Source organism: Trachypithecus francoisi, unplaced genomic scaffold (assembly GCF_009764315.1).
Source record: "Trachypithecus francoisi isolate TF-2019V2 unplaced genomic scaffold, Tfra_2.0 Lachesis_group8, whole genome shotgun sequence".
Lineage (NCBI taxonomy): Eukaryota > Metazoa > Chordata > Mammalia > Primates > Cercopithecidae > Trachypithecus > Trachypithecus francoisi.
In genome coordinates, this window is record NW_022681473.1 from 21,154,643 (window position 1) to 21,178,504 (window position 23,862).

Consider the following 23,862-nt stretch of genomic DNA (forward strand, 5'->3'; position numbering starts at 1 on the left):
TTCATTTACCTATCATTATTATGATGGGAGGTGGGCTCATGCTTTCCTTTTTTTTTTTTTTTTTTTTGAGACGGATTTTCTCTCTGCCATCTAGGCTGAAGTGCAGTGGCGTGATCCTGGTTCACTGCAACCTCCACTTCCTGGTTCAAGCAATTCTCCTGCCTCAGCCTCCCGAGTAGCTGGGACTACAGGCTCGTGCCACCATACCCAGCTAACTTCTGTATTTATAGTAGATGGGATTTCACTATGTTGGCCAGGCTGGTCTTGAACTCCTGACCTCAGGTAATCCTCCCGCCTTGGGCTCCCAAGGTGTTGGGATTACAGGAGTGAGCCACCGCACCCGGCCATGGTCTCCTATTTTAATCGACAGATTAAAATTTGTTTCCATCATTTTAGTTTTAATGTGCAATTTGTCCCAGTTTGGTTAGAGAGCGTCCCTTCAAGTATCTTTGACATATATGCTGCATAATACAGGCTGATTAAATGCTATAATTTAAGCCTTGATTTGAGAAGAGAGAGTTTTATTTGTGACCTTTACTTGGTGGATAAAGGGTCTAAATAAATATATGAGCTTTATAAGGGCAAAATAGTTTCTTAGTTGTTAATACTTACTGAGTTTCATGCTGATGATATATAGGTAACTCCACACTTTGCCTAAAGCATTCCCAGAAAGTGTATCAAACACATATTGAAAAGTAGATTGTATGTGCCCACAGAAACAATTTTATAATTGGAATTTGTTATTAAATCAATCATAGTTAAACCTAATAACCATAACATACACACATATAATACCATTAGTCTCTGGAATAACTTAAAGTAGTAAAATTATGTTCCCAAATACTGATTGTCTTAAGGATCCAAAAACTATAAAGTATATATATAGCTTATAAAAATGTGACTATCAGATCACAAATTTGGCCTTAAAACGCATTAGTTAATTACACTTAATATATAATAAAATTTCATTTTTAAAATTCAGGAGAATGACTTGGACAGTAAGGAAAGTTCCTAAAATTATTGGCAAAATATTCTGTGTGTATATATATACATGTATTTTTGTAGGAATATACGTTTTACCATTTGGATTCACAAGAAGGTCCATGACACTCAAATAATAAGTTTGGTTTTCTTACTGCCCAGAGATAGCCACGGTGAAATGTCTGGGCTGTTATCTTGCAGAACTTTTTTGATGTGTATCTACATGTTATCTACAAACAGAATTGGTTCGTGAGTTTTGGCATTTGTGTGAATGTGGAGTATTCTTTTTTTAAAACAAAAGACAGACCAGACTTTCTCTAAAAATGCTATTCTGCAACTTGCTTTTTTTTCACTAAAGATGACCTTCCACATCAGCATATACAGACATTTTTAATGATTTCATAGCATCCCTGCATAATATTACATAGAATAGCTATGCCATAATTTCTTTAATCAGGCATCAAAAACAGTGTTGGGGTGCAGATCAAAGGAAGAATTCATTGTATTGGAGAAGAAGATTGTATCATGGAAAGTTAAGAGCAACAGAATAGGTGAAGCTGGTGAATTCAGAGAAACTTTTATAGGTCACCATGACCTTATAAGGAGGTGTTGGGGGGAAGACAATATAAGAACGGGGAAACTGCAGAATGCTTATATTTGTTACCACCAAAGCCAAAAACACAGTTTGAGGAGAAGAGGTTATAGGTGTGACTAGGCTGCATGCACATATGCCCCAGATTCTGGGATTCCTTCTCATGCCAAAGATATAACATTTTTATTATAAAATACACATATCTGTTATAATATATATAAAAAATAAAGTATGTAAAACAAATCATAATCCAAGGCAGGGCCACATATACTCTAGTGAAGGCCACCTTGGGGAAAGGTGCAGGAAGAATTTGAGAAAAGATGTACCACAGGCAACAGCGAAAGGCACAAAGTCATAAAGAAAAGAATGTGAGTAATACATTCAAGAGCCATGCTGAGCATTCTGGAGTATTTGTGAACCCTGGTCACCTATTTTATCCCAGTGGCAATGGTAAAGACAGGTGATAAGTCACGTTCTAATAATCTTTATTTAGCTTCTAAACATTTTCCTTAGAAAGACTAAAAACAATACATATGAGATGATATCCTGAGCAGCCTAATTGATGTATGGTTATGTAACATATGTATGGTATGCACATATATTACATATGTAACATATGTATGGTATACACATGTATTACATACACAACATATGTATTGTATACACATATATTACATATGTAACATACGTATGATAAGAATATCATACACATAGGCCAGGGGCAGTGGCTCATGCCTGTAATCCCACCACTTTGGGAGGCTGAGGTAGGCGGATCACGTGAGGTCAGGAGTTTGAGACCAGACTGGCCAACATGGTGAAAACCCCATCTCTACTAAAAATACAAAAAAATTAGCCAGGCATGGTGGCGGATGCCTGTAATCCCAGCTACTTGGGAGGCTGAGGCAGGAGGATCACTTGAACTCGAGAGGCGGAGGTTGCAGTGAGCTGAGAACACGTCATTGCACTCTAGCCTGGGCAACAAGAGTGAAATTCTGTTTCAAAAAAAAAGAAAGAAAAGATAAGAATACCATACACATGAGATGATACCCTGAACAGCAGAGAGCATGTGAGGTAATATGATATGCAGTAACAGGGAGTGGAGAGGGCACTGGGGGATGAGAGGGAGCAGATCACTTGCATCCTGCTACCAATACTTCCCATGAAATCTCAGAGACTATCTCAAATATCCAGATCAGCAAAAATTATTTTGCAAATGCCAATGGATTACCAATAATTCTGCAGCCAATTAGGATAAAAAATGAAAAAAGAAGCCAAGTTTTCTTTATCAGTAGGTACTAGATACCAGGATGATAAACAGCAGTAAGATGAACGAAATTCAGTAACTCTCATTGAACATCTTACCCAATGGGAAAGCAGTAATGCATCATGTGGAAGATATTTTGCACACTGTTCAGGACAGGTGGCAGTTTTATTTCTCATTTTGGCCCATTAAAGCAAGGAACATACTATACCAGCAAAGGGAAAGACTGCAAGTTAAACTCGCCTTACATTCAAAATGTTCTCCAATACATTCTCATTTGATCCTTAAAACAACCTTCTCACTTATGTGGAACACACAGTCTTCAATCACAGATGTGAATTCAGTCACATCTGTTTCACACAAAGTACAATAGACAGCCAGGTATCTCGGGCCACAAAGATCCACAGAGGAAGACACAGATGAATCGGGGTCTCCTAATGACTAATTCATGGTCACAGCATCATGCTCCAGTAACAGCTCTTGGTATTTTAAAGAACATGCTGCATAAAACTAATGTTGTAAGTTTATTTCCCATTCCAAAATAGAACATTGTTTTTAAGCCTGGATTTCAGGCAATTTCAGAATCTTAGTAATTCTTAATAATTAGTAACTAGGATTCAGTCAAATTAATGCCTATATGAAGAATTGATAAATGCCTATTATGTTTTCGTTAGAATTTTTACTGCCCACTTGGTAGATTATACTCCACACCATGTCCTCTCCACTAATTTAAGCAGGCTTCATTTCACATCCACATATTTGAAACTAGATGAAGATAAGAGTGAAAAAAGATAAATTCTATCTCATGATTTTAAAATGTAAGGCAAGCCATAAATTTTGAAGGTCAAAATATTTCAGATGAACCTCATTGAACTGCCAAATTCTAAAATATTACATCATCTTTAAAAAAATTTGAATCAAAGAAAATAGTTTCTACAATACTACAAAAAGCTTTCAGTAAATACTTACTCTAAAATGCTCAAGCTTTCAGTAAATACATACTCTAAAATGCTCAGTGTTTAACATTTTATTCCTACGAGATTATAAATATTAAAATTAGTTCACAATACAAAAGATATATTATTTTTTAATAAACTAATTTTTACATGGTATGTATACTTGTAAAGAGAAAAACTTTAAGAAATAAATTTGAGTTGCAAATAAAAGTGGATTTACAAAGCAGAACTTCATATAATGGAATACAAACTTTGTGTTCACAAAAGAGTTGAAACCTAAAAAAAAAAAAAAATCTTAAAATTATTTGTTCAAAACTTCTCTGGATCAGGAGCCACCGAACGATCCCTGACAGTATGCTCTGTAGTTGGGCACCTGGATCCAAAACCTGCATCTGTCACTCATCAGCAATGTGAACCTAGGACTACGTATTAGTTTTCCACTGCTGCTGCATCACAATTACCACAGAACTTGGCTGTTTAGAACAATATATATTTATGATCTCTCTGTTTCTGTAGTGTAATTGACTCCTCTACTCATCGTCTCATCAGGCTAGGATTTTATCTAAGGCTCAGGTGCCACTTTCAAGCTCACTGGTTGCTGACAACTCAGTTTCTTGCAGTTATAAGACCAGGGTCCTCTGCTTCTAGAGGCCTGCCATTCCCCGTCACATAACCCTCCCCACAAGACAGCAGTTTACTTCTTCAAGGTCAAAAGACGAGGATTTCTCCCGCTTCAAGTCTCCACTTGGGCCCTCTTTTTAGAGGGCTCACTTGACTGGGTGAGGCCCACCAAAGATAATCTCCTTCTTAACTCAAAGTCAACTAATTAGGTACCTTAATAATATCTATAAACTCCCATCAGCTTTGCCATATAACGTAACCAATCACAAGAATGGCATCCCTGATGCTCGCCGGTCCCAACTAAACTCAAGGGCAGGGAATCACATGGGGTGTATATACCTGAAGGTGAGAATCTTGGGGAACATCTTAGAATTCCACCTACCTTAGAATTCTTACCCCTCTGCATCTTACTTGGATCATGTCTCAAATGACAAAAATATAAGTACCTATTTCAAAGGGGTTTTCAAGGATTCAATGAGTTGATTTCTCTAAAGCTCTTAGAAGAGTCTCTAGCACATTTAATTGTTATAGAAATAATGACTTGATAAAGATACATAAATGAAAACAGTGGTCCATGGGTTGTTGGACCCTCAGTTTTCTTTTATTCCAATTAGGGCTGATGTAAAATTACAAAGCCTTGGCCAGGCGTGGTGGCTTATGCCTGTAATCCCAGCACTTTGGGAGGGCGGATCACGAGGTCAAGAGATCAAGAACATCCTGGCCAACATGGTAAAACCCTGTCTCTACTGAAAACATAAAAAATTAGCTAGGCATGATGGCGCGTGCCTGTAATTCTAGCTACCTGGGAGGCTGAGGCAGGAGTATCACCTGAACCCGGGAGGAAGAGGTTGCAGTGAACCGAGATTGCGCCACTGCACTCCAGCCTGGCGACAGACGGATACTCCATCTCAAAAAAAAAAAAAAAAAATTACAAAGTCTTACATTAAACATCTTGGTTTTCTTTAAAAATTCTTCAAAAATAATTGGAAAATGTGGCACCCCTGGGCTTGCCCTGCTACTTGGTAACAGTCAGCTAAAGCTGACACGTTTACATGGGGCATGTGTTCAGTCTTGCGTCACCCCAGCCCACTTGGATGATTCCTATCATCTGCCTGGTTTCTATAAGTATACACATATGTGACCTAACATCTACCTGGATCCCTTTCAGGCCATGCCCAATGTACAACAGAAACAGAAAAGAGATGCATCGAGTAAAACATATTTTCCAAAGACATTTAATATTAAACTTAAAAATATAAAAGGGCAAAAAGCAAAAAATATACTTTCTGTTCCATTTGCAAAAAGTCAAAGGAGAAATAAGCTAAGGAATCAAAATGCAGACATCTAGGAAAAACATTTTATAGGTAGTATATACAACAAAAACTTGAGATTTAAATGTATTCCTTCCAAGGCCATGAAAAATTTATACTGCACTATGAACTTTAGGTGATAATGATGGTCAGTATAGGTTCTAATCTAACACTCTGATGTGGGATTTTTATAGTAGGGGAGGCTGCATACATATGGGGACATGGGGTATTTGGGAAGTCTCTTTACCTTCTGTTCAATTTTGCTGTGGACTCAAACTACTCTAAGAAACAAAGTCGATTTTAGGCCAGGTACAGTGGCTCACTCCTGTAATTCCAGCATATTGCGAGGCCAAGGTGGGAGGATCACGAGGTCAGGAGTTTGAGAGCAGCCTGGGTAACAAAGCAAGATTCCATCTCTATGAAAAATTTAAAGATTAGCTAGCATAGTGGTGTGCACTTGTAGTGCTAACTACTTGGGAGGCTGAGGCAGACCTGCTTGAGCCCAGGAGTTTAAAGTTACAGTGAGCTATGATCACACCACTACACTCCAGCCTGGGTGACAAAGAAAGACCTTATCTCCGAAAAAAAAATTTTTTTAATTCTATTTAAAAAATGAATAAACCACAAAATATTTTTAAAATCTAGTAAGACAAAATGTTCTTAATAAAATATTCTTCAAGAAATTTCTGGACATTTTCAAAATGGCTTCAAAGTTTGTGGAGTTTTTTGTTTTGAGACAGGGTCTCACTGTCGCCCAGGATGGAGTGCAGTGGCATGATCTCTGCTCACTGTAACCTCCGCCTCTCACGTTCAAGAGATCTCCCTGCCTCAGCCTCCCAAGTAGCTGAAACTATAGGCACGTGCCACCACAGCCAGCTTTTTTTTTTTTGTATTTTTAGTAGAGATGGGGTCTCACTATATTGCCCAGGTTGGTCTCAAACTCCTGGGCTCAAGCAATCCACCTACCTCAGCCTCCCAAGGTGCTGAGACTACAGGAGTGAGCCACCATGCCTAGCCAAAAGCTTTTTCTTTTCCCCCTAAATCAGGTGAAAATCTGTTAATCTAAAGAAAACTCATTCACAAAAAAAGATTAGAAATAGCTCACATTCCCATGATACTCTGTTCTATTCAAGAAAAAGTAACCACTCTCATGGACTTATTCTCCATTCATACTGGATCACAAGCTAGTACATCGGCATTTTACTTGTTTTTTAAATATATTAATACTCCTAAAAGTCTGTGCAGCAGTACTTGATTTCTTTCATCTGCCAAAGCAGTTGCATTGTATAAAAGTCCCAGAGGCAATGTTGCTATGTAAAATGATGATTTAAATAACATTAAGCCCTCCTTGCAGAAGTCATCTTGTAATTGTGCCAAGAGAAAATTCAATTAATAATGTTTTAGCACTGTGAGTGAAGGAGTGATGGAAAGAAGGCAATGCCAAAAACAAAAATGTTTAACTCATCATTTGCTGAGATAGTACACGCCAACTTAAATGAGCACACCTATTTGTTCTATGACATTTTCAAGAATGAACTTTTAAGAGAAAACAGGAGTAGGGGGATTTTATGATGGCTTATTTTCCAATTAACACAGTAAGCTGCAGCATATTTACTCTCCATCAACAGGATCTTTAAAATGCACTTTATGTCTCCTCACTATTAAGGACTCAACACTTAGAACCATGCTAAATGAAGGCAAACTTCCACATGAACCAACAGATAAAATTTTGTATGTTGAAAACTTTAAAAAGCAGTTAAATAAAAAAGTTAGATGTTCAGCTTTCAGGATATATATATATATATATATATATACACACACACACACACACACGATTACTTTTAAAATTTATAAAAACTACCAAAAGAAATGAAAACAGTTAAGTTTGCAGGTCTCAATAAATGTTTTTGGTTTGTCTTGTTTTGTTTTTAAGGTGACAGTTTATAGAAGAAACGAAGGTGAAGATTCTGAGTCTGCTACCGTATTTGTAATATGATCTTCAGATATGTACTTGGTATCTCGGTACCAAAGATCCTGAAAGAAACAGCAATGCCTTATACATGAGAAAGAGACTATCAAGAATATGAGGCCAGGCACAGTGGCTCCCACCTGTCATCCCTAGCACTTTGGGAGGCTGAGGTGGGTCGATCGCTTGAGGTCAGGAGTCCAAGGCCAGCCTGGCCAACATGGTGAAGCCCCATCTCTACTAAAAATACAAAAATTACCTGGGCATAGTAGTGTGTGTCTTTAATCCCAGTCACTGGAGAGGTTGAGGCAGGAGAATCACTTGAGCCCGGGAGGTGGAGGTTGCAGTGAGCTGAGATTGCCTCACTACATTCCAGCCGGGTGACAGAGCAATATTCTGCCTCAAAAAAAAAAAAAAAAAAAAGAATATGAGTCCACTCCTACATATTTATCCAACAGAAATGAACGTATATAATGTATATATGTGTCTCCAAAAGACATGTCCAGGATTGTTCAGTCACATTACTGATAATAGCCAGAAACTGGAAGCAATCCAAAAGTCCATCAACAATTGGATATACAACTAAATTGTAATACATTCATAAAGCGATTAAAAGGAGTGATTTATTTATAGCTACATGTAAAAATACGGATGAATGTCACAAACATTAATATTGAGCTGAAGAAGCCAAAACTCAAAAGAAAATATACTGTATCATACAATCTATATAAAGTCCAAGAAGTCAAAATTAAATGATAATGTTAGAAATTAAGATAGTGGTTCCCTCTGGGAAGAAGAAAAAAAGTAGTAGGGGGCATGTGATTCTCTCCCTCTCTAATCACTCACTAACCTGTACATGCGTATTTTTGTGATTTTCCTATGTCCTAAGTTTACCTTGTTTTAGTATTCATATTTATAGATATTTCTGTTATGTGACAAAAGCAAAATTCGTGGAGAATATTTATAAATATACCATAATAGAAGAAATAAATTTCACTGAAAATCAGGCAAATCCAATTGCTAAAACATTCTATGTGTCTTACAAATATTCTGAAATGGCTTGCAAACAAAATAGAATTTCTCTTTAGATGTCCTGTAAGGCTAAGAGGCCTTAAAGGATAATAAAGACTGCAAACTTGTATTTCTTTTTCTTTTGAAACAGAGTCTCACTCTGTTACCCGTGCTGGAGTACAGTGACGACACAGTGGCTCATTGTAGCCTCAACCTCCCAGGCTTAAGCAATCCTCCACCTCAGCCTCCCCACTGGTTGGGACCACAGGTGCACACCACCAAGCCTAGCTAATTTTTGTATTTTTTACATTCGTAGAGACGGGGTCTCCCTATGTTGCCCAGGTTGGTCTCTTGAACTTCTGGGCTCAAGCCACCCTCCCACTTTGGCCTCCTCAAGTGCTGGAATTACAGGTGTGAACCACTGTGCCTGGCAGAGATTGCAAGTTAAATGTTATCAGTGCCAAGTCCATTACTTAAGCAAGTGGAGAGGTCCTAATAAAAGCGGGTAGGTGCTGCACTATATAAGTGGGCTGGGCTAACTTGACAGGAGCAATCCCATCTAAAGGACAACTGGTTCATAGCTCCAGTAGATTGCTGCCTTGCAAGAATGCTGGGCCCAGGTTTAACAGATTCTTTAAATTTTCAGAAGAAAATATAAATTAAGATACATATGTAAGTGAAATGCACTGATTTTAAAATGAAACAATCAGCTCAACAAAATTTGTCTATAGTGTAACTGTTTGAGACATATCAGATGGAGACGAATGCTATGGGAACAAGTCCCTAAGGAACCAGGAAGACACTGGGGATCAAGATACCAGGGAAAAGTTAGCTTTTAGAGAAGATGGCATTTCTTTCTCTGAGGATAGAAGGCTAGGCACATAGAGACATGTTTTGAATAACATAAGTCCTTTGTTGGAAGGAAGCAATAAGGATTGGTAGAGAAAATGTGGAGAGTTTTCTAAGCAATGATTTTCAAACTTTATTGCAATAGGCCCTTCTATCAAAAGAATATAAAACTGAATTTACAAAACTGACCAAAGCAAAATGGCCAAACTGAAGCAGGAGGAAAGCTAGAGACTCACATATGAGGGTGGCCCCTACATTGCTGGTCTAACATCCAGGCACATAAACCACTAGTAAAAGGCACACAAAGACTGAATAAAGGCTTTCTAGAAATGGGTAGTGACAGCAGCATCCTCCATTCTATTTCTTCACTTCAGAAATAGAAGTTGAAAACACTGATTTTAAGTGATTCTTAATTGAAAAACAATGGCATACATTCAAGAGCTCTTGAGATTCTAGATTAATACCATAAAGGAAAACTGGAAGAGGGTGAACAGTTAGAAATATCATCACCTAGGAGTGGAATGAGAACTACACCTGCAATTAGTCTAGTTCTAATAGCAAAGAAATGAAATAATTCAAATACGTGAAAATTCCTTTTGGTGTTAATGAATTCCTCTTCTCTTTGATTCTGGTATTAGACATAATACTAGGTCATTGAAATTACCTAACTAATTGGTTTGTAGTTATTTTAAAGATTAGCATGTAACAAAAATATGCATTTAATAAATAATGGCAAAATAAGATTATCAAAACAACTGATAATTGATCATAAAATATGTAACTTCACTTGATGGAAAAATCAAGTTAAAGTGAACCTTTTCAACAAGTTTCAAAGTACTTTCTTTTCATGATAAAAAAGGAAGCAATCCCCACATAAAACTACTAAACTTGATAAATGTTTCCAAGAATATGCCTTTCTACAAATTCTTCTATAGCTGAAGGTTCTACCTCAAATTACAATTATCCACTTAGAACAACAACCAACAACTTAAAAGTGGGAGGAGAAACATTCTCTACTTAAATGGTACTCATTTAATAACACCTTGGTCCCACATTTCCCAACCAAAAAAAGTGGTTTTTTTTTTACACAAAAGTCACTGAACCATCAATAATCCAATTGGAAAGACCCCCTACTGTTTTAAAGAAACCATACAAACATAGGCAAATATGCTAATTGAGAGGTACAGCTAGTGTCTGGCCACGGTGGAGTACACTCCCACATCCCTAATGCCAGCTGTAGAACAGCAACATTCAAGCAGCTGCCTTAATTGGAGATGCAGACCAACACATGCTAATTTAGCTGGGCTAACTAATTGGTAGGTATGCTACATTTTTAACAAAATATCCACCCATATTACAGATGTTTTTCTCTATCAGAGTAAACGACTGGTAACAAACAGTAATGAAGTACAATTAGCTACGTTTGGAGAAAACGTTTAGTTAGACAGTTTTACAACACGGTCTCATATTGGCTTAAAAAACCATGTGTGCCAAAATTGGACCATAAGCTAAATTTCAAAAGTATCTTTCTGTGCAAGAGTAAGAATATGAGGAAGTTTCACGCAGTTCTTCAGTCACCAAAACAATACTTACTAAGTGCCCACACCCCCTAAACCATGCTAGGCCTGGTACAACCAAATACAAAAGAATTATGTCCTTGTCTCTCTTTAAAAGTGTGATGTAGACCAAACATTTATGGACACATGCAATGATGGTAGTATTTACCAGGAAATCTATGATGGTTAACAAAGGAGGGGAGAGGGACTTCCGCTTCTGGCCATGATGGTGTAACAGAGACTAGATTTACTCATTGGCCTTAAACTAAAAAACTAGACACCATTTGACCAGTCTGAACAAAAATGGGCAAAATATATGGAGCAATGGTTTCCAGACATTGCATGACAGCAGTCCCTAAGAGAAAGAAAACAAATGAGGTGAGCCCTATGATGGCCCTAGTTTATAGTCTGGAGAGATTTTCTAGGCCATTAAGAGGAGAAGACAAATTCAAATAGAGCCCAGTAGTCAAGTCTATCTACTAATTAGCAGTCTACTAATGGAGGAATTTGTAGACAAAACACTAAACACATTAAAATAATTATTATAGATAAATTCTGTATGTTCAAGAAACTAGAGAATGAACATGTTAAGAAAAGGTGAGGAAGGTATAAAATTAGCAGACAATGTCTGGATTAAAAACACCCTAAAAGAATTAACAGCATATTAGACACTGCAGAAAAAAATGTTAGTGAATGTGAAGGCATATAAATAAACACTGTCCAAAAATGAAACACAGAGAGAAAAGAAACTCAAATAAAAACTGAAGACAGCATCAGTGGGTTAAGACAACTTCAACCAACTTAATATATACATAACTAAAGTCCCAGAAAAAGTGTGTGAGATGAAGAAACTATCCGAAAACTATAAACACTTAAATTTAAGCTTAACAAACTCCAAGTAGGGAAACTACAACAAGAGGCAAAATAATAATTAAAAAAAAAAAGTAAGTGATAAAGAGAAAAATCTTAGAAGTAACCAGAAAAGAGAAAAACCTCACATTATGCATGGTGATAAAAAGGTAAGAATAACAGCTGACTTCTTATCAGAAACAATGCAAGCCAGAAGACAGTGAAGCAAAGTAGTTTAAATACCGGAAAACAAAAAGAAACCCTCAATCTATCATTTTACACCCAGAGAAAATACCTTTCAAATGTAAAGTTTTTTTTTTTTTTTCAGATATACAAAAAGAATTAATCATCAGCAGACCAGCCTACAAGAAATGTTAAAGGAAGTCCTTCAGACCGGGCAAAAGGGGGAAAAAAAGATTCCTGATTGAAATCATTTACATAAAAGAATGAAAAGCATCAGAAATGTTAATACATATGTAAATATAAGACTTTTAAAAGAAAGAAAAAAAAGATATACAGTCAACAAACCAAGGATAGAAATAAAATTAGAATTCTAAAAGCATGCAGAAAAAAATCCAAAAGCAGGCAGAAAAAATGAAAAAGGGAACAAAGAACAGACAGAATAAATAGAAAACAAAAGCAAATTGGTAGGTTTCAGCCCAATGAACAATGATACTGAATACAGATGGTCTGGGCACCCCAACTAAAAGGCAGAAACCATCAATTTAGATAAAAAAGCAAGATCAACTCTATAAGAAATCTATTTAAAATATAAAGCACTTATAGATTAAAAGTAAAAGGACATACCATACTAACACCAACCAAAAGAAAGCTAGACAAAGTACATTTCAGTCAAAGTAGATTTCAGAGCAAAGATTATTATCAAGAGTCAAGAGGGTCATTCCATAATGATAAAAGGTGAATTCATCAAGAGGACATACAATTCTAAATGTTAATATACCTAATCACAGAGAAATAGAAAAATTGTAAAGGACAAATCCATAATTATAGTTGGTGATTTCATTTCCCTTCTCAAAATAATTGATGGAGAAAGTGGAAAGGAAATCAATAAGGATACAGAAGACATGAACAATACTGCCCATCAATTCTCTCTTTTAATTTCGAAGAGCCCCTGTTCTGGATAGCTTATAAAGACTAATAAATGCTTATTTAAATCTAAGAAGAAAAAAACTAAAAAATTATTAGACAAGGACAAAACTTCTGAGGCTTTAAATGTGCTGGCAATCTCAGAAATATCACTCCCCACAGAAATGGCCAGCTCAAACAGTGATAGTTTTTAAAATTCAGATCTTTGGCTAACAACTAGTCATTATTTTAAAAGGTACTAACATAAACTTTTGAAGCATTTCTAATATTAGTAAATAAATGCAGAGTTTATATAAGAATCCAAGTTTCACATTACACTCCTAATTAAGGTAAACCCCTAACCAAATTAAAACTGGTTTGATAACTTTAATTTTAAAAATAGCTATATATCTTCTGATATTATCACAGTATGAAATATAATGCCAGTGTGACATTTCATTCTTGGAGTTTAAATTTTCTTTTTTTTTTTTTTTTTTTTTTTTTTTTGAGATGGAGTCTCGCTCTGCCACCCGGGCTGGAGTGTGCAGTGGCCGGACCTCAGCTCACTGCAAGCTCCGCCTCCCGGGTTCACGCCATTCTCCTGCCTCAGCCTCCCGAGTAGCTGGGACTACAGGCGCCCGCCACCACGCCCAGCTAGTTTTTTACATTTTTTAGTAGAGACGGGGTTTCACCGTGTTAGCCAGGATGGTCTCGATCTCCTGACCTCGTGATCCGCCCATCTCGGCCTCCCAAAGTGGAGTTTAAATTTTCTACATAGGTTTTTACCAGTTAGGTATCATGGCTTCCACAAACCATTTAAAGTTGAGGATTGATGTCTTAATAAAAGGCTTGACTCTTGTGAACTTCAGACATTCCCCAAATCATTTAAACTAAGTAACTCTTCACAGCGTCTGTGGAAAACTTTCAAATGTCACCTCTTGGACAAATGTGGTATCAACAATGATCATGTTGCTCTGCAATGTCAACTTAAATATAATATCTATAATTCTTAATTGATCTTAAAATATTATACAAATATCATAGCGAGTGAAATAAAGAGACTGTTTGGTTACCCTGGACAATTTCTAAAGATTAACATTCATAAAGAAATTCATATATATATATGTAAGGGTATAAAATAAATTGAAATCAACAAAGAAAGCTTATGAATTAAACTGTCTGGAACCAGTTATTGATAAGAAAACTGATCTTTGAGAATATAGTCTTCTCTTAATGATAAGGCTATAAAAATTACTGTGTGCCTCAGTATCCAGCCTGGCTAGCAAAGGTTCCTTATCTCCTTAGAATACTCTCACTTCCTAAGAGCCTGTTAACTTTCTGAGTTTTTGTGTTGAGTTTTGTCATGTTGTTGAATGATTTTTTAACAAAAGTTTCTTGTTTCTGTATATGCTAGATTTGCTAATAATTATTATTTCTTATAGCTATGCTTTAATTACTGTCACGCCAAAGTAAGACTGTAATCATTTCTTGTCTTGGGTACCGAAGACTTATGCTTGTATTTCAGTATAACGACTAGTCTCTTCACAAATTTGGGCCTCAGATGAAGAAAAATAAAATTGTTAAGATATATTTTACACCCAAACTATCTTCAGTGCTTCTTGATTAACTGTTATGTAGCACTATTGCGCAAGGAGGACATTAGGAGTAACTAGATACATAGCATATTCTCCACATCTTTAATTAGTTCAGCTCTCTTATGAGACCTGCTTTGTTTATCAAGTGAATGATATGGGAAGAACTATTAAATCAATAAGAGAAGCTCAACACCCTGGTCAATTATGTGTAGGCAAGGTGTAACCAATAATAAATATGGCTCAACATGTACTACTTTTCAGGATGAACAGAAACATATTCATGATTCTATGCACTGCCACAACTATGAACAAATTGATTGATAAGATTATGTTATCAACAAGTTCAAAATACTCTTAATTGTTGGCAATTTAAAAACACATATTATGAAAGTCTCTGGAGGTATCAATTCCTCTAATGCCCATGATAAGGCTCATGCCCTCAGGATAATCACTGACTAAATCATATTAATTAGTTTCATATTATATCCCACTAGGGGATTCCATTCTGACACTGGTAATTATTATAATAAATTAACCATCAGTCTTATTAACAGGTGGTTGCTACTTTTCCTTCAAGCTTGTCTAAAGGCCCCGGTCATAAACTGAATGTCAGAAAATAGAGTCTTTAGGAAGATCATCAAAAGACTAATTAGCCTCAATGAGGGCTATATCTGGACTCTTGGCTATTACTGATGCTGCAGAGAATCAACTCATGGGTCAGGCTTCCTGCTCAGTGTAACCCAACACTGCCACAAAAGCAGACGGTCTGACAAATTGTACCAGGAAATTGAGTTAGTATCTATAGGACACTATATTCCAAAATTAAACATTTTGTAAAACCATGCTGCTGACCAATGGAACAAAAATTAATTTTGCAGGACTAAATAGAACCAGAAAAAACTTAATATTTTGAGAAAATGTCTTTTTTTTTTCTTCTTAATATTTCACTAATCCTCATGGTAGTTAGGGATACTTGGGCAAATTGCAATGAACACTCTTGGAATTCTATGTTTTTCCTACTGATCCCACAGAATTCAGGAAAAATATTCTCTGGGAAACTTCAACATAGCTTATAAATTGGCAGATTGTATTTTCCAAAACCAGATCGTATTTTTCAACAATATCTTCTATCCTATATGTTCTTTGCCAAAGTTACCATGCCACTCCCTTATCAAATGGTAGTCTATTCCTCTCCCCTTAAATCTGGGCAGACTCATGACTGCTTTGACCAACAGAGTATGGCAATAATAATGCTACATGAATTCTGAGACCAGGCAACAAAGACATAAGCCTCTGCCTGGTTCTCTTGGAATGTTCACTCTGGGGGAAATATAGTTACCATGTGAGAAGTCCAGTAACCCTGAGATGGCTTTGCTAGAGAGGCTACATGTAGGTGTTCTAGTCAACAGTCCCAGCTAAGTCCAGCCTCTGGCCATCCCCTCCGAAGTCACTAGACCTGTAAGAGAAGCCATCTTAGATCTTCCAGACCAGACCATCCATCAGCAAAATATCACTGAGTGACCTCAGTAATGCCATGAGGAACAAAAGGATTGTCCGAGTCCTGACAAAATTCCTGACCAGAAAAACTTGTGAGCATCTAAAATGGTTGTTCCTTTACCACACTGATGGTTTGTTACGCTGCAACAGTAGCTGGAATATAAACTGGTAAATCATTAGATAAATTTAAAGATGTTAATTATATAGAAAATACAACACATATTGATTGACCTTGTCTGTAAAACTAATCAAAGCAACGGCCAAATATGCTACAACATGCCTTTATTGAGTTCTTTTACTTTACATGACAATGTAATTATTTGCATTGTCTCAGTAAGAATCTATCCTTCTCCCTATCAGGATATAATTAGATAAAACAATTTTGTAACCATGACCATGCCAGAAATGTTTCATTTAATGGTAAATTTCATTTAATTAAGCATGACAGGCCGGGCGCGGTGGCTCAAGCCTGTAATCCCAGCACTTTGGGAGGCCGAGACGGGCGCATCACGAGGTCAGGAGATCGAGACCACCCTGGCTAACATGGTGAAACCCCATCTCTACTAAAAATACAAAAAACTAGCCGGGCGAGGTGGCGGGCGCCTGTAGTCCCAGCTACTTGGGAGGCTGAGGCAGGAGAATGGTGTGAACCCGGGAGGCGGAGCTTGCAGTGAGCCGAGATTGCGCCACTGCACTCCAGTCTGGGCGACAGAGCAGGACTCCGCCTCAAAAAAAAAAAAAAAAAAAATTAAGCATGACAAGCCCACTAGTAAGGAACAAGGATTCTCCTATGTGGAAACAATGCTTCAAAGACCTTTCAGGAAACTATCCTGGGACTAGCTCCCTGCCTTGTGGAGTCTGTCTTACAGGTAGTACAGAACATCACTTTCTGGAAGGCCAGGAACATTGACAAAATTGGCGATCTTGGAGTAAAAGAATATCTCTACAGCTACAGGTACTACAGACAAAACCAGTAGAGGCAAAATTGATAGGTTTTGATTCCTGGCCCTGTAACATATAAACTCTAAGTGCAACAAAGATTATTTCTAGCATTAAAGGAGCAGTTTTAAAAATATGACTCATGGGGCTAGATGAGATTAACTCTCTAATCCTAACATCATGTGGTGTTAGTTTTATTAGACATACAACAAAAAGGTCTGTAGGTGTTTACTAATGCCTCCTGTTGTCCTTATGAAAATGAAACAAGTTAAATATAACAAGGCATCATATTCATGATACTATTACTGCATCAGAAAATTGTGGAACAAACTTATTTGGTCAAATTCATATCTTAACTATACAAATTTGATTCCAAGTAAGGCCTGAAAAAGTGAAATGGACATTTTTTACCTTATCCTCTGTTTACTATAGACCAGTAAGATTTACATTTCTAAAAAAGCATTGCATTTCAAGAGATAAAGCTATGGAGTTATAGGACCATCCAAAAGCTTTATACCCTGAGATAAGTTACAAAAAAGAGAAATCTCATGATTTGATTTTTTTAAATCTAAGAAAGAAATATGTAGTTTTAAAAAGCAAAGCTTATTAAACTGCATCCAATCAGAAATACTGACTGTGGGCCGGGCACACAGTGGCTTACACCTGTAAGTCCACACTCTGGGGGGCCCAAGATGGGAGGATTGCTTGAGCTCAGGAACTGGAGAGCAGCCTGGGTAACATGGCGAAACCCTGTTTCTACAAAAGAATACAAGAAAAAAAAATTAGGCTGGGAGCAGTGACTCAGGCCTGTAATCCCAGCACTTTGGCAGGCCAAGGTAGGTGAATCACATGAAGCCAGGAGTTCAAGACCAGCCTAGCCAATATGGTGAAACCCCCATCTCTACTAAAAATACAAAAATTAGCCAGGCATGGTGGCACATGCCTGTAATCTCAGTTACTCAGGAGGCTGAGGCATGAGAATTGCCTCCGCTGGGAGGCAGAGGTTGCAATGAGCCGAGATCGCACCATTGAACTCCAGGCTGAATGAAAGAGTGAGACTTTGTCTCAATAAAAAAAATTTTTAAAAAATCAGCCAAGTGTGGTGGTACAATACGAGCCTGTAGTCCCAGCTACTTGGGATGCTGAAGTGGGAGGATTGCTCGAGCCTGGGAGGTTGAGGCCACAGTGAGCCATATTTGGGCCACTGCACTCCAGCCTGTGTGACAAAGTAAGACTCTGTCTCAAAAAAAGAAAAAAAGAAAAGAAAAGAAGGAAGGAATGACTGTAAAATAATAATGTGAATTATAAATATTGCCATCTCTACAATCTGTGAACCAAAAAGTTGTTCTGAAAGCTAGTCTCCTTTTTATTATGCTTTATTAAAAATAAAAATTCAGCTCAGTGTTAAAAAATTGTCTAGTTTTTTTCTTTGATGAATCAAAATTGGCAAAAATATTTAATATATGAATAATCCTGGCTAAGAATGATAATAAAATAAGCTTATTACATGTACAATGGCTTTCAGTTTGTCTTAATTAAAAGGGTGACAGGTATCCTTACAAAGAACTATAATTTCATCAAAGCAGTCAATCCTGACAAAGCACTTATCCATTGTTGGTGAAACATTTAGTGTCCTACTAAACTACATATAATCCATTCAAATTTTTTCTTAAAAACTTTGACACTGATGAGTAGGCTACCCTCCACATTCATAAGGAATTACTTCTTCATATAAAGTGCCCAAGTTTATATGATAACAGATTTCGAAGGTGAGAGCAACCAAAAAAAGTCCCTGAATTTTTTCACTTGTCAAGTAATTTCCTTGTCAATCCCTCATTTCCTCTTTTTGTGTTTCAGTCACACAGGGAAGTAAGAACGATGAGTTTAACCCACTGGAGTAAGTGTTGGACTAGAAGAGACAAGTTATCCCAGTTAAACTAAATTGTGTGACTTGTTTCCTGACTGGGCTCTGCCTGATACAGGAATTAGTTTCAGGAGTAGGATCACAAGACATAAACCCCTAAGGACTTTTGCACTGGTTTGACTGTGTCTTGGGCTTAGACACAGTGTTAAGCCCCTTCCCAATGGGGAAATGGAACACTAGCAATCCATTATGCAATAAGTGATACGACAGTCCATCAAATTAACCCTGGCTGTTAATTGTAATGAAGTACCCATTGAAGAAGTGCCTTGAGTGACCAAATGGTGACTACATTTGAGTTCAGCAGAAACGATGCATACAAAGACTGTGCTAAGATGTGGAATATACTGGAACACTTACAGAATAAAAACGACAAGTTCAGATCACTAAACTGTCAGCTCACATTTAACATGAGAGAACCAGAGAACTTGCATGGTAGCCCCAGTAAACAGTTTTATGTTTTATAGCCATGGAGTTTACCTTGCTAACATCAGATTCAAATGTGCCAGTTACAGAATTACAACTTAAAAGTTGAATTCCACAGACACCTAGTCTCATTTGAAAGCCCTGAATGAGAAAAAGTATGACCCTGAGATTTGGGACGGTGATATTTGGGCAGACTCAACTGAAACTGAGAATCCTGGACTCTCAAGCTACTCTGAACCTCCCTTCCAGTGGAAATAGTACTAGTCTATTCTCCTGCCTGTGTCTGCCAAGATCGGTGTTCTCTGGCTTGAAGATCCTATAATAACTCTGCCATAACAGTAAGGGCAGTTTCCTAGCAAAAGAGTTCCTCTTCTCCTCAAGACCTAACTCAAATATCCCTCATGGATACCCACAATAGAAAACAATATAATACCAGATTGGGCCAAATACTTTTATGATTCACTTACTAGAGATTTAGGATTTAATGTTTAGCTCATATAGTTGGTTGACTTGGTTGGCTGACTGAAACTTGGAACTTGGACTCCATGATAGGCTACAGTTTAATGAGACTGGGAGACCATAAATTCCCTTGCATAACAAGGCTTAAGAAAATAGAAACAGGCCGGGCGCGGTGGCTCAAGCCTGTAATCCCAGCACTTTGGGAGGCCGAGACGGGCGGATCACGAGGTCAGGAGATCGAGATCATCCTGGCTAACACGGTGAAACCCCGTCTCTACTAAAAAATACAAAAAAACTAGCCGGGCGAGGTGGCGGGCGCCTGTAGTCCCAGCTACTCGGGAGCCTGAGGCAGGAGAATGGCGTGAACCCGGGAGGCGGAGCTTGCAGTGAGCTGAGATCCGGCCACTGTACTCCAGCCTGGGTGACAGCGAGACTCCGTCTCAAAAAAAAAAAAGAAAGAAAGAAAATAGAAACATCAGTGCATGTACCTATGCAACTTGCACATACACAATCCCTCCACCATTATACCTCCAAATGGGCCCAGAGGATAGGTCTTTCAGTAAAGCTCCAGTTTCATTACTGGAGTGCTGTTATATGGGTGAGAGGCCATTATTCTGGCCGTTTTATCACCCTGCCAATCGCAAGACTCACCATGCTGCAACAAAATAAGAACTCCTCTACTGTTATCTCTCTAGCCCTTTGTTTCCTTTGTGGCATTCAATATAGACTGCAATTATTTATTTGTCTGTTTTTTTGTGTGCTTTTTTTTGGTTTGGTTTGTTTGTTTTTTTACCTATTTGTTTTTACTGTCTTCCTCACTTAAGTTCTTTGAGAACAGGGACTGCATGCCACCTGGTTCACCATTGTATCTTCACTGCCTAGCACAGTACCTGGTACACAGGCATTCAATAAAGATGTGTTAAAGGCATAACCAAAGAAATGCCGAGTTAGTCTTTCTTTGACAAAATTAAAAACTGGGCCTTCTTTCTCCTGGAATAAATATGTTCATGCAAACATTATTCTCCCAAAGAGGTGATTTACATCTCAGTTAAAAATCTGTCTTAACTTATAAATCTCCTCTGTGTATTTTTTCAGCTTAGAACAGAAGACATAGTCTGCTGATATCACCTCTCCTATTAAATTCATATTATGCCCAGAAAAACATTTTTCAAAAATTTTAACAAGGATAAAAACTCATGCCTTTTAATAAAGGTCAATTCAATGTCTTTACCATCTGTTCCTTCATGAAAATGTTTGAACAGAATCCTGTCTTTCTCCAGAATCATATTTCTGCCAACAGTCACGTGCCACTTCATATCATGAGTTAACCAAATTCTCAAATATCATTAAAGCACATCTTCTGAGTCATTGAGCAATTTTTGTACAGGCTGCAGTACTTGCTCAAAGTGTCATGAGGTAGCTTTTCTTGTTTCTGTATCGAGTGGATGGTAGATTCATTCATATCACAGCATTTCAAAATGCAACATTCCATTTAGTCAAAAGCATCTACTTTCTCCCTATGAACCTTTACTTCTAGCAACTAGTAGATGCATTCATTAAGTGCCAATTTCTAGACACACCCACAAACACAAAAATTTTTTAAATCACTTTAAGAGTTATTATATACAAGATTCCAAGAAACTAAGAACGAAAGACTGCTAAGATCCAGGTAGTATGTTAAATTCACCTACTATCTCAGTAACTACCTCAGGCTCATTAGTGTCATGGCTTTATTCAGATTCAGACCTCAGCAAAACTGCAAAATACTGTATCTCTTGGCCCTTTGGGGTTGCATTTACATAGCTGAAATCTTGAATGTCAAACTCTTCAAATGTCAAAGATACATTGTATATCTGTATACTACATGCTCAGCTTTGTAAAGATCTGTACTCTCAGCAAGGTTAAAATAATTAAAAAAAAAAAAAAAGATGTAACATACTTAATATTGGGAATCTCCAGTAAGACACTGTGAATGGTTTGGCTGGGTCCCCATCCAAATCTCATCTTTAATTGTCTCTCCCATAATTCCCACGTTATGGGAAGGATCTGGTAAGAGATCATTGAACCATGGGGACGGGTACCCCCATACTGTTCTCACGGTAGTGAATAAATCTCAAGAGAGCTGATGGTTTTCTAGGGGAAACCCCTTTCGCTTGGTTGCATGCATCAGACCCATATTCTATAATTTATGATTGCAGTTTTAGTTCTAGTAAAGTACAGCACAAACCTGACCTCAGGTAATCCACCTGCCTCAGCCTCCCGAAGTGCTGGGATTATAGGCGTGAGCCACCACCCTTAGCCTAAAATTGATGATCCATTTTTAAAGCATTCTGTGCTTTTTCATGCTCTTTCATGATATCTCTCCTTGAAAAAGAAGTTTCCTGAACTAGAAATAACTATGTCAGTACCAGATAACTGCTTGAAAACATTAATTACCTATGTATTCCTTTTGTTTGATGTGAGAACTTACTTATTTCACTGGAAACCTGGTCAAGTTTATCCTGTGATCTGCTGATAAGGACAACCTTCATTCCACGCTTTGCTAACTGAAACAGTAAAGGAGATTTGAATCACGCCTGTGCATGTCACTGAAAAACATTAATGAGCTATAACCCCCATTTTAAGAAAACCTGTCCAGAGTATAGTTCAAAATAAAAAACATATAAACCCAAGTGTAATGAAGACACAATCTAAAATAGAGATTTTACCAAAAAACTTCCCTAAAAAGTTATCTTTCTAAATCAAGCTAGTATTTCAATGTCAAAGGATTTTAGAAGGAGGGAGACTTTTACTTTTTCATTTTATACCATCTATACTGTTTGGATTTTTTAAACCGTTAAGTGTCTACTACTTCCATAATTTAAAAATTAGCTTTAAAAAAGTTTTTGTGCCAAGCACAGTGGTTCACAGCTGCAATCCCAGCATTTCAGGAGGCCAAAGTGGGAGAATTGCTTAAGCCTAGGAGTCCAAAACCATCCTAGGTAACATAGTAAAATCCCATCTCTATAAAAAATTTAAAAAAAAATTTTTTTTTAATTATCTGGGTGTGGTGGCACATGCCTATAGTTCCAGCTACTCAGGAGGCTGAGGTAGGAGGATCACCTGAGCCCAGAAAGTCTAGACTGCAGTGAGCCATGATTGCACCCACCCTACACTCCAGCCTGGGCAACAGAGCGAGACTCCATCTTAAAAAAAAAAAAAAAAAAAAGGTTTTGTTGCAGAATGGATATATAAAACAAACATCAGAGGACTGGCAAAGGAAACTACTATTAAAATGTTAAAAATTCCTAAAAATATAATTATTTTTAAAATTTTAAGTTGAGCGTTTTACTTTATGGACCATAGCAAACTAAAGAAGTTAATTGAATAAATTAATGAAGAATTTCCTGAGGAACACCTTCTGTGTACATACCCAGAATGTGTAAATATTGTATATAATGAAAAAGATTTACACAAACGTGGTTACTATCCCAGGACACATAAATATAGTAGTAGAGGAAAAAAAGCACTAATCTGCACAAAACTATTTAGTGAAATATTCTAGACAGAATATAAATGAGCAATAAATTAGGTGCTATGAACTAAAAGTGATTTAGCAAACTAATATTCCAGTCTTAAATCCTAAAGTCAGGGTTTATTAAGTAGTGAGTGATATTGCAAATGAAGCTATGGAAGAACATTTTTTATAAAAATAAAAAGGTTGGCGATGATTTGCAAAATTAATCTGCTATAACACCACTAAAAAAACCATTAGCCCATATTGATACTTTCTTTTAAAAAATTAATAGGGGAAGAGGGATAAGGAAAAGCTTTTATAGAAAAATACCATCTGGATAAATGTAGGAGAGATAGCATTAGAAACAAATCACTTTTTTTTTGAAATGGAGTCTCGCTCTGTCACCCAGGCTGGAGTGCCACGGTATGATCTCGGCTCCCTGCAACCTCCACCTCCCGGGTTCAAGTGGTTCTCCTGCCTCAGCCTCCTGA

General features: G+C 37.2%; 1 protein-coding gene across 1 annotated transcript in view; it reads right to left on the reverse strand.

The window, feature by feature from the left end:
- Positions 1–23,862, reverse strand: part of HSD17B12 (hydroxysteroid 17-beta dehydrogenase 12) — a 173,115-nt gene that overhangs the window by 75,327 nt on the left and 73,926 nt on the right. Inside the window, exon 3 of the mRNA XM_033207762.1 lies at positions 22,346–22,421. Coding sequence (XP_033063653.1) covers positions 22,346–22,421 — 76 coding nt within the window. The remainder of the gene's footprint in view (positions 1–22,345; positions 22,422–23,862) is intronic.